This window comes from Nuphar pumila, chromosome 16, assembly GCF_984573655.1.
Source record: "Nuphar pumila chromosome 16, dmNupPumi1.hap1.1, whole genome shotgun sequence".
NCBI classification, from domain to species: domain Eukaryota; kingdom Viridiplantae; phylum Streptophyta; class Magnoliopsida; order Nymphaeales; family Nymphaeaceae; genus Nuphar; species Nuphar pumila.
In genome coordinates this window covers 79,195,810-79,208,322 of record NC_143264.1, presented here as the reverse complement: position 1 = coordinate 79,208,322, position 12,513 = coordinate 79,195,810, and the positions used below count along the sequence as shown (strand labels likewise).

General features: G+C 36.2%; 1 protein-coding gene across 1 annotated transcript; it reads left to right on the top strand.

Annotated features, from left to right (window-relative positions):
• Positions 1-4,398: 4,398 nt before the first annotated feature.
• Positions 4,399-7,199, top strand: LOC149813758 (protein WALLS ARE THIN 1-like). The gene is made up of 6 exons (XM_089990734.1): positions 4,399-4,613; positions 4,691-4,753; positions 5,067-5,183; positions 5,270-5,672; positions 6,255-6,406; positions 6,974-7,199. Exons 1-6 carry the CDS (start codon positions 4,399-4,401, stop codon positions 7,197-7,199), a joined length of 1,176 nt encoding a protein of 391 aa, XP_089846860.1.
• The last annotated feature ends 5,314 nt before the right edge of the window (positions 7,200-12,513 follow it).

Genomic DNA, 12,513 nt, shown 5'->3' with positions numbered 1-12,513 from the left:
TTCGGCATATACCGAGTGACACTTTTTTTTACTCGGATATGTCCCAATCCGAGTTGATTCCGCCGAGTCTTCAGTCAACTCGGCGAGAAATCCAACCATGGCTGGATATAGGTTAGAAACTTGGTAGGCAGCTACCATTTTTCCACGTGTGTGTGTGTGTGTATATATATATATATATATATATATGATTTTATCCAACTTTAAACTAGTTGCATTAACATTAGCAATGTTCAATTGATTATAATGACCAAAGTATTATCAAAATCATGGGAATTTTTAGCTGTTTTGATACTTTTGTGAGCTTATTTTGTGGAGAAACAAAAATTCAAACCCATTTTACAAGAAGCAACAAGGTGTACTTTAATCTTTTGCATTTAAAAAACAAAAGTTACTTCTTACTTTAGGTGTATTTGAATACGTTGAATCTCTCAAGCGTGTAGTTCTAATTCATAGACCTCGGATTCTCATATTTGTGGATTAAGGATCCCTTGTTTCATTCCTGTTTGAATGAAACATGGGTTTAGTGTCTGCCCCATGTGAAATCCAATCGTAAGATTTGATATTAGCTTCATATTTCAAACTGCCCTTAGTGATAAGCATTTCACTAATCAAATTTAAACAACAATTCTACATTTGGCCCTTTGATATTAGGCCAGTTTTGAAAACGCAGATAAGCTTATAGAGTCAAACTAATGAACCAGGCTAAGTCACACACACACACACACACACACACACACACATATATATATATATATATATATATATATATATATATATATATATATATATAGAGAGAGAGAGAGAGAGAGAGAGAGAGAGAAATGCTCCGGTGCTCCGGAAGTACCTACTCCCACATACTAGAAAACACGGTTGTAGGTTATATCTTCTCAATTAAACCTTATGGATGTATTCAACATAGTTTATTTGATAGGAATCATGCTTTGGATCATGTTTTTTGGACATAAAAGTAGAAAGTCATGAAATTTTGGTACATTGTAAACCTTTGATTTTTAAAGGTCTTAAAAAACAAACAAATATGCCATAATCACATGATTCAAAACTTGTTTTCTACTAAATAATGCTTATAGATCATATCTATAGGGTTTGATCAACTAAAAACGTTCATGAAATTTGACAATCTAAAGCTTCTATTAGGTGGGAGTAGGTACTCCCAGAGCACCCTACCATTATATATATATATATATATATATATATATATATATATATATATATATATATATATATATATATATATATATATATATATATATATATATATTCATTGATTTTGGTACCTTCATAGCCATTGATTTTGGGTATATATATATCCTCAAGTGTAACTGCCCTATGCATATACAGGCCCTTTGCTAGTTGAAGGTGATTGTGTATCTGCAAAGAGCCTATCAAGTCTTTAAACTTCATCATTTTCCTGCAAAAGCAACAAGTCATCATAAAAATATCAAGATAATATTCGCATGGGCTCCTTTGAGCAATGTTGTCAGTATAGAATCGGATCTGTATCATTTGACCAACAATTCAGGTGAATCCGCCGATACCGAATTCTCAAGTGAATTGCTTTGAATCAGTCAAAAAATAATTAAAATTTATTACATGTCAATCAGAACGTGTTAAAGATATTAAAATAATATTAAAATTTTATTTTAAGCTATTTTTATATTTATTTACAAATAGCCTATTGAGGTCAGTATCGTATCAATTTTTTGGCGATACGATACATATCGGCCGATTCAGGCCGCACCGATACTGACAGCACTGCTTTTGAGCTCACCTGCTCAGTCTTAGGTGAGTACTAGGGCTTCTCCACGTTTGGTGGGATTGTCATGCCCTTGATCATGTCACTAAACCTTTAGTCTTTACCCCACAAACCATATATAGGTGCAGGCCCCAATTGGTATGAGCAACATAAGGTCATTTCCCTAATCTAATATAGTGAAAGAATGTTAGCAAAAGGGAGTAAAGAACAATCTTTGTGCTTTGTGCTTTGTTTACTTTACCATGCCATCTTGTAGAGGCCTTTTTAAAAATGATGTGGTCTCGATCCAGCACAGGCAAAATGTCTCTTAATAAAGTAACAAAGGGGATCTGCCACAAACAATCTTAAGAAAGGCCACAAGAATGCAGCTTTTATGTAGAAAGGCCACAAGACAGCTTCTTTCTTGTGTGTGAATGATGGAGTGTCGAAGCTAAAGCCCCCCGCGACGTAGCCAGAACATGGAGAATGGTTCTAGTTAATAAGTATTTTTAACCCTTCCCTAATAAATTGTGCCCGAGAGCTTGCCGAATTGACTCTGACTCAGTCAGAGTCGTTAGGGTTTCAAGATTGTTCGTATCCCAAACATCTACAAATATATATATGGGGATTCGGATTATATATAATGGGATCCGAACAACAGAAATTTGCTAAACCTCCATCTTAGATCACACTCATTTGCATCCCAAAGAGCCGTGCACCAAATGGGTCAACAAACTCATTTTTGGACCTAAACTGGGTTCAAAACCCATGAGACTCAAGAGGTAATCCAAATTTACAGTGGCACTCGGTTTACTTATCCAACTTTGGTTATGTTTCAAAAGTTTTCAGCTGCATGTTTTTCAAAAAGTCATAAAGTAAAGAAAATGGTTGTGTTTCCTACAAACAAAGATATAAATATATATTTTTATGCTATATAGAATAATACAAAAAGTAAATAACTTTTATATATATATAATGAAAACTTCATAAGTATATATGACGCTTTTTTTCTACGTTTAAATCCAAATATAAATGAACCTGATTTCATCGAGTCAATCAAGTTGACTCGCCGAGTCATGAGTTGTAACCTAATTGCCTGAGTTAGTGGGCTAGCCAACTCTGTGTGTGTGTGTGTGCGTGCGTGTTTTAAAGGTATGCATGCAGCACCACAAAAGGACGATTTCCTACAGGTTGCCATCCAGAGATCTGTGGTCAGTGTGTCGTGAACAAGGCAGCGCATGCCCACGTTCAAGGTGGTGCACGTACCACACACCCCTTCCTGTGCAATGGAGCTGCTTGGTGCCAATGTTGTCAGTATCGGTGCTTATCAGCTTCTATCAGTAGAAAATCGATATGCATCACTCGAATCGGCTATTTTTTAATATTATTTTAATGGCTTTAACATGTGTCACGTTCTGAGTAACACATAATAATTTTTAATTGTTTTTTTTGGCCGATTCAGAATCGGTATGGGCGTTTGGCCAAACGATACAGGGCCGATACCGATACTGACAACATTGCTTGGTGCTGATAGCACTTTGCTGCTAGTTGATAGAATTGAGTGGGCATTATCACCCTTGGGCCATAACTCGTGCATGCGTTCATTTATGTAGAGACAGTGCTGCTTTTTCTATTGTTTAGTCTTCAAGTGTTGGGGTCAAGTCACTGTGCCAACCAATCGATAAGAGCTTTTCTGTATTGTCTTTTATAAAAAAACAAACATAATATGCTTAAACCATACCTTGCCTAAGAAAAAAAATGAAGAAAAGCCAAAGGTAAAGTCCAAGTTCATAGGTGAGTATGGGCTCTCAAGACTTAAAAGTTAAAACAGTGTGCATATCTGGCGTTATGTGATCCTGATCTATTTCATTAGTTATATCATTTGTGCTGTTGTCACATTTCACATGTTGAAAGGTTGCCCTTAGTAGAACCTGGTTGCTCATCACGAAATACTTTACAATGACAAACTTGGTGTTCTATTTACTCTGAGTATGAGAGAGAGAGAGAGAGCTCTTGAATCATCTGAATAAGTTTTTATAGAGTTTGAACATCAATTGCCCAAAATTTTCATAAAAAATCATACATCAAAAATTTCATTTCTCATAAAAAAATCATGACCCAAATGTTGATTCATAAACAAAAGACTGCCGAAAACATCAGCATGGCCAAATGCTCAATTCACATAATTGGTATATATATAGAGAGAGAGCACAAACAGAATAATCATTTGTGATAGTTTCGAGAAATGTATTGTCATAGGTACCTATCTTAATTGGTAAATACTTGCTGATTAGTTTATTATAAATAAATGCTAGAATGCGGTGACCTTTCATTTAGGAAAAGAAAAAGGTGCAATGGAGAAAAGCAAAGAGGACCATGAAACAAGGAGGTGAGGAGAGAGAAGGAAAGAGAAGTAAAGCTGAGAATGTGGGAGACAACCAAAAATAACAGTTTGACGACTTATTTTTCACGAACACTGGTGGGTCCCCGAACCACCAACACACTGGAGATAACAGGATCTAGTCATGCCCCCCTTTGTGCAGTATATTAACATCCTTTGCTCCATTGTGCAACTCCATTCTTCTCTCTCTCTCTCTCTCTCTCTCTCTCTCTCTCTCTCTCTCTCTCTCTCTCTCTCCTAGGCAATGGCGGATAACTCAGCCATGGAGAGGAAAACATGTCTAATACCAGAGCGTGCCAAGCTGCACTTGGCCATGCTGGCCTTGCAGTTTGGTTATGCTGGTTTCCATGTTGTCTCTAGGGCAGCCCTTAACATGGGGATAAGCAAAGTTGTCTTCCCAGTGTATAGGAACATCATAGCTCTAATCTTACTTGTTCCCTTTGCCTACTTTTTAGAGAAGTAAGTCTATATATCCCTTCATTTTTGTCATATCTTGTTAATTCCTTGTCTCTTATACACTAATATTTCTTCTGCAGGAAGGATAGGCCAAAGATCACACTATCATTGCTGATCCAGTTCTTCCTCCTAGCTCTCTGCGGGTAATGAAATTGAAAAAAAAAAAAAACTTCTATAGTCTTAAATGGATAGATAGGGTTTGTTCCAAATCATTTTCTGCGAGCCTTCAGGCTAAAGTCATATTTAGTCTTAAATGGATGGATAGAGATTGTTCCAAATCATTTTCTGTAGGCCTGCAGGCTAAAGTTACATAGTTTTTGTTTTTACAAAATGAAATATTTTCTTTTTTGAAAGAAAGAAAACAGTTTTATTTAAAAAGATAATAGAATCATGGTGATGATACTTTATTACTATTTTTTGCTTGTATCATACAAAAACCTTTCATTTTTTGTCCAGGATAACTGCTAACCAAGGATTCTACCTGTTGGGACTGGAGCATACATCCCCAACATTTGCATCCGCCATTCAAAACTCTGTGCCTGCTATAACATTCCTCATGGCAGTTTTATTAAGGTATCAACCTCTCTCTTTCTTTTTTATTTTTCTTATTCTTTTTTAATTTTTTCTTGGAATTAATTTTTTGATATATTTGTAAATAGGTTGGAACAAGTTCACTTGAACAGGAACGATGGGATAGCCAAGGTCTTGGGAACTCTCTTATGTGTTGCTGGTGCATCAATCATAACACTCTACAAGGGGCCAACAATCATAAAACCATATCTGACCGACACAAGCAATGAGCTACTTTTGCTGCTAGGAAGCAGTAAAGGAAAAAACTGGACTCTGGGATGCATCTTTCTAATTGGGCACTGTCTTTCTTGGTCTGGTTGGTTGGTGCTGCAAGCACCTGTCCTAAAGAAATACCCTGCAAGGCTCTCTGTCACCTCCTACACTTGTTTCTTTGGGGTTATACAGTTTCTCATCATTGCAGCATTCATAGAGAGGGACTCCCAAGCTTGGATTATACGTTCAGGGGGGGAATTATTCACTATCTTATATGCGGTGAGAATATATATAACCTCCATATTATCACAATTTTGATACCATAGTTCCTACTTAAGGTGCCGCACTAATTTTAAAGAAAATCCATTATTGGAAAGAAAAAGTGAATACTAGCAATATTCTTAGAAGAAACTCTGTTTGAGCCCATAAAGACTAAGCCTTCCTGGGCAAGGCCGACCATGGTTTTCCACATTACCTGGGACAACCATAAATGTTTTAATAACCAGAGGCTTGTCAATGTGCGGTCAGTGATTAAATGAGGGACTCTCTCTCTCTCTCTCAAGCATAGAAAAACTCTGTTTGGTGGTGTTAACCAAGGAGTTTTGAAGACATTGGCAAGGTGATGGAGTCCAAGACAGCATCCAAACACTAAATGTCTTGTTGGGTGTCCTACTGCCAAGAAAGCGATGACCTAAATAATTAAAGCAAAGTACAACACAAGTAATTTGACCAGTTGTTGCTTGGTGTATTGCCTAAAAAGTGAAAGAGTACATGTTACAAATAGTTTGTTTTGCCAGTATGTGGTGCATTTTTCGTTAATTTACATGTGTATGTGTGTGTGTGCTGGATATGGTATTGAAGGGGTTGGTGGCTTCTGGGATAGCATTTGCTGTTCAGATTTGGTGCATAGACAGGGGTGGGCCCGTCTTCGTTGCAGTCTATCAGCCAGTGCAGACCTTAGTTGTCGCAATCATGGCTTCCCTTGCTTTGGGCGAACAGTTTTACTTGGGAGGGTACACCTCTCTCTCTCTCTCTCTCTCTCTCTCTCTCTCTCTCTCTCTCTCTCTCTCTCTCTCTCTCTCTCTCTCTCTCTCTCTCCACACAATTACTAAAGTGTTTCTTGTGGTTCCATGTAGGTTCAGACCCGGCACTGACCTTCATGTTCCATTTCTCTCGTAACCCAACAAACCACAAAGGAGTCCACACTTAATTGTTTTAATATAGCCTTTTTTCATTTTTTTTTCCCGAAAGTTTTACATAAAATGCAACACCAGGTGCAGATATCTTGGTTGAAAACACCCAAACGGGTGAGCTCCGACTAAGTTTTGGATCCTACCAGACCTGACTCAACAGACCTATCAAATCCACTAGGTCATTCTTGGTCAGAATCTAGGGATCTAACCAAGTTTAGTTTATGCAATCCTAGTTGCCTAGTCTATGTAAACCCTAATATGACCAAAGCCCGAGCTCGGTAGTCAACCAAGTGATTAGGACAACTCATAGAGTGAAGCAAGATCTCTCTCTCTCTGTCTCTCTCTCCACAACTACTAAAGTGTTTCTTGTGGTTCCATATAATGCAGAATCATCGGAGCAGTGCTTATAATAACTGGCTTGTACCTCGTTCTGTGGGGTAAAAACGAGGAAAGAAGAAGGGCGAGAGAAAGCTTGATGATAAGCACTGAGAGGAATGAGGGACAAGGTAACAGAGGGGTGGATTTGGGAGCAAAATGCACAAAGCCAGCTTCCATACGGACCTCACTCACCCAGCCACTGTTACCACCTTCCTCCAACACCGACAACGTTTAAAGCTGTGTGCAGTGGGCTATATATATATATATATATATATATATATATATATATATATATATATATATATATATGGCCACCCACCATCATCTGGAAGATGCATGATGAGTACTAGAAGATGTCAAACATGTAGCATTTATAGGTCATGGTCCTAAGCAGATGGGTTCTACTAATTTTGTTGGTTGGGGTACAAAGAAATGAGCTGCTGCCAAGTCAAGTCTATCTTATGTGACGGTGCGTCTTCATCTGTGTGTATTTTATTTCGAAATGATATTATTATATTATTATAGAAGCTGTGATGATCTTTTGCTTCATGTTTGCATCTCTCTCTCTCTCTCTCTCTCTCTCTCTCTCTCTATATATATATATATATATATATATATATATATATATATATTGGTTCTCAGCCACAATATCATACAATGGTACACGCGTGTTTGTGTGGATCTGGCCACCCAAGGGTAGGTCCATTGGAACGTATTTAACATGGTGTCCCCTTTTTAATTGAGGGCTCCCCTTGGTTTGGGATTGTTCTGCCCCTGAACACTGGATCTGCTTCCTAAAGACCACGGGTAAAACCCTAAGCTTGGAATCATTTATTAGATGTGTTTGAGTTCAGGTCCCGGTGCAGAACCATTCAACCGCAATGATTGAAACTGCACGTACTCGTCTCTCTTAATTAATGAATTCAAAAATGTGTCTGGACATGGACAAAAAAAATGCTGCGATAGATGGAAACTAGGGACTCGACACCTGGAACTATCGTTTTCATAGTTTCTTGAAGCCTCCAATCTGAATAATTACTTAAACTCCATGTCACAGTGATACGCCATTTGGAGGGCGTTTCATGGGTGACACGATAGGTCTGGCATGTATAAACAATATTTTATTATTCTTAATAATATTTTATTATTCTTAATAATATTTAAAAAATTTAGTAATACCTTCAGTAAAATGCATTTTTTATATTAAAAAGATCAAAAACAGTTTTTTATTGATTAAACATAAAAAATATCCCTTGTCATCGTGTCGAGTCAAAAGTCTGGTCGTACTGTATCTTCGTGGTGCAGCTTAAACTCCAAACATCTCCTGGGTTTGAACCCCAAGTTTCTTTGGGCAGTAAAAGGAACACCAAAATTTGTTAAAATGTGAAACTTTTGTGCAGAATTGGTGAAAAGACAATTTGCAATATGATTGCACAAATATTTGTGCATTCACCTCATCACCCTAAAAATAAGAAACACTGATGGTGCACACACCCTCATTGTTGATTTTTAGCTTTAGTGATGGTTGGAACCCTCACTAAAATATAAGAAAAGTGTGTCGCCCCTCGTTCAGTCCAAGAGACCTTACAATCCAACCTGAATCCGACCGTCGCTACAGAGCCCATTCACACAAAAAATAAAATAAAAATAAAAAATCCCATGAGTCCCTTGAAGTCGAGGATGGGTGGGGCAAAATTATTTTGCACTCCCATTTCTCTTTCTCCGCTCTCCCTCCGAAACCCTAATCTCTCTCTCTCTCTCTCTCTCTCTCTCTCTCTCTCTCTCTCTCTCTCTTGACTATGTCAGAGACCAGTTGTCTGGAGCTCGACTCCCATGCACTCATCGTACGCCAACCCATGGTCGATCTCTTACTCGGCGGCCAGCCACTTGGCGAGCTTTGGTGCAACCCTGCCAGCTCTCTGCCATCTAGGGTCATGTCATCGCAGACAAGGTCGTCGATGATGTGAGGTTCTTTCGGTAGTCGTTTCATTCGTCGTCTTCGGTGAAGCATATCAAGGCATCCCTAGCCAAGCGACAGGGGCTGGTGAAGATGGAGCAGAAGGGTCGATCCCAAAGGACGGCTGCGAGGCAAAGCAGTTGTTGGACAAGAGTTTCAACTACAACAAGAGCTTCGCGGTGAAGTAAGAGCTCGAGAAGGAGGTTAGAAGGGGACATTTCGATTACTCCTGCTCTATTAGGGCTCAAAAAGGCGAGATAAAAGGCCAACTCATCGATGTGAAGATCATCTCGAAGGCAAAGGTATGCCTCTAATTCTTGTTGTCTTAACTACGACAAATTCCAAAGAAATTGATTCATCTAATTTTTGGATCTCATTGAAGAGAGAGAGAAGTTTCTTTTATTCATGGTAGCAATCGAGTTGTTGTTGTGGTTGAAATTTTGGCAATCAGGGAGGGATTCAATCTATACGAAATCTTCTTTCGTCGTGGGAGTTTCTTTTTTCCCTAATTTCTTCGGGGTTGTGATTTTTCTCCTCTGGTAAACTTGTACTTTGAATCTTTGATCGATGACATGGTAGGGTTAGGATGGTGTTTCTCAAAATTCTTTCTCTTTTATGTTTTTTTAGGTTTTGTTGGAATATGCATGCGTCTAATATTTGGTTTTATCATTTACTCTCTATATGTGGCTAGTCAGGTCTTCCTGCATGTAACCATGCAAAAGGAGATAGTAAAGAAAACATTTTTTGATGCTATTTTTGGGGCTTACGGGAGGATATGAGTCAATAGAGGGAAAGCAGGTTTGCATCAGTGCCTATGACACAGTGTGTTTGCAAGTGTTTTTTTAGTATTCTTTTCTCTAATATTTATTATTGTTTAGTCTACAATATGGAAGAACTTTTTTTTTGTACCTAAAAAACACTTTTAAAAATTGAATAAGAACCAAAGTTCTCATACCATACTCTCTAAATTCTCAACAGTAATGAAATAGCATAAAGTAAATCAAACATAAGTTTAAGAGGATTCTTCAAACAATACATATTCATAACAACTTACAATTTAAGCCGTTCAAGTAAGCAATTAACAATTTCATGCTAAATTAAACATTTAGGGATACATAAAATCAATGCTAGACCTTTAAGGATGCATGAATCAATGCAACATACATGAATAACTTTTTAAGTAAAATTATTAGAATTGCTTTTGCATGCATGTCCCTATTTAATGTACACAAATTTAATTTTTACTTTCTTATAAAACTGTAAATACTCAAAATGGGCAAAGTTTTTGAGGTTTAAAGAAGTTCTCAATTGTAGCTTAACACACAATTTGTATTTAATTACTGAGTTTTACACTTATTCCTCGATTGATATCAAGAATTCACACCATCAATCAAAATATTAAGAATTCACACTTAATGTCAAGACATCAAGAAAATTCATATCTATTGATGTCACTTTCTTGGTATACCAATAACTATAGTTCAGCCAATAACACCACCCTAACGCAAAATGACTGAAAGTTTCCTATAACTATAACTGAGAACATGAACCACACATCGGGTTCTTAGGGACAATAAATGCACATGGTGTTTAGTATCCTTACGGTCCTCCATGATCGTCATCCAAGGTTTCCAGCCTTTTAGAGGGACATCAGAAAAGAAAATTATTATATTGTTTGGTCTCTTTTACCATCTTAATTAATTCAAAATTCTTCACACAAGAACCATTATGGAAGTCCACATGCAATAACAACTTTAGGCCCTTGCTCTACCACATCGATAGTGTAATTATTTCAAAACCATTTTTTTTTTAATAAAATCTTTGCAATACAAATTACAATTTATATTTCATGAGCAACACATGCTTATGGCCTCAAAAGGTCTATCAGTGATTCAGACATTTCACAATTAGATAGCATTGCAAGATTTTTCAATGAACATGAAACACACGTAAATAATCAAAATTTTATGTTCATAACACAATTCATGATACAATCATGATAATTTAATGAATGCATACTGAACCATGCAAAACAATCTTATCGTATTGTTAGATAAGTCAAAATAGTTAAATATCCATAGATGAATAATTGTTCACGATATATTTCTATTGCGAATTTTATTAAGGTCGTAGACACAAGTATATATATATATATATATATATATGCACTGTCAAAATTACATATAGTTATATATATATTCTCAAAATTCCATATTGATATTCATGCATGCCAGTGCTACGCAGATAACATATATATATTTCAAGAACGTAGACATATACATATTTTATACATGCAGAAAATCACAGACATGTATTGGAACACAGAAAATCAGATTCAAGCATTAAGAACGCTAAAAATACATATTTTTCACATGTAAAAATTCGCAGACATGTACAGAAAAGCATAAAATCATATTCAAGCATCAAGAACATTGAAAATACATGTATACATGCAAAAAACTGCAAACATATTTAGGTATATAGAAAATCAGATTCAAGCATCAAGAACGCTATATATATATATATATATATATATATATATATATATATATATATATATATATATATATATATATATATATATATATATATATATATATATATATATATATATTCAGCTGCATAGATGTTCCAAGAACCTAGAGATATAAATATTTTATACATATTGGATTTGTCTTTATGCAGCTTTCATTGGATTGTTGCTTTTGCAGATCATTGATGTTGTTGGTGTTCTAGCTTGATACAACTGAGTGGCTCTCATATAAGGGTGCTGGATGGAGCTAACTTCAAAGGCGAGTCTCATGTTTTCTTAATTATTTAATATTTTCTATTGATTACTTTCACATGATGATGGGTTGACTTTCTAGGAAAATATAGATATTGTGTAGTCTCTTCATTCCTAATTTTCAATTAAGTTCGATATGAATTTTCATTTTGGTTTCTGATTTTTTATGGATGGCCTATTTCAGATTCATGTCAATTTTGTTGTGAATAATGTTTTCCTGAATAAATGTTTCCAGATTTATATCTTTTAGTGTACTATTTCATGAAATTTGTGTTTGCCTTTTCTTTTAAATCTACTTCCTAGTGTGAGTTTTCTTATAATGGATGAACTTCATGAATTTGGTGCTTTGTTGATAATTTATGTATATTGGCGTTGACAACTATGCTATCTCCTAGGAATTGCTTAATAAATATGTATATATTTGATGTACTAAGTTTTCATTGTCAGCGTTTGAGTATTTAATTACCAAATGATGGTGTTCGCAACCATTTGCATGGTAAATTTTCAATTTGATGTACTAAGTTGCCAAGTAGTTTCCAATTTGAATTTTGTGATGGCAAAATGATGACAGATACATTTTCTTTTCCTCTTTCTGGATTTACCTTTGGGTCACAAAGTTTGATTTGTTAGATGACAGAACATGCTTGCATTATACTGCATATTATGGTCATTCACTCTTATTGTGATGTTTTTTAGCAGGGATATGCACCCATTTGCTTGGGTCTTGAGGACTTCTGCACTTGCAGGCTTTATCTTTGGATTCATGTAACTTCCAGTTTACTGTATGCACTCATCATGCAATTTGAG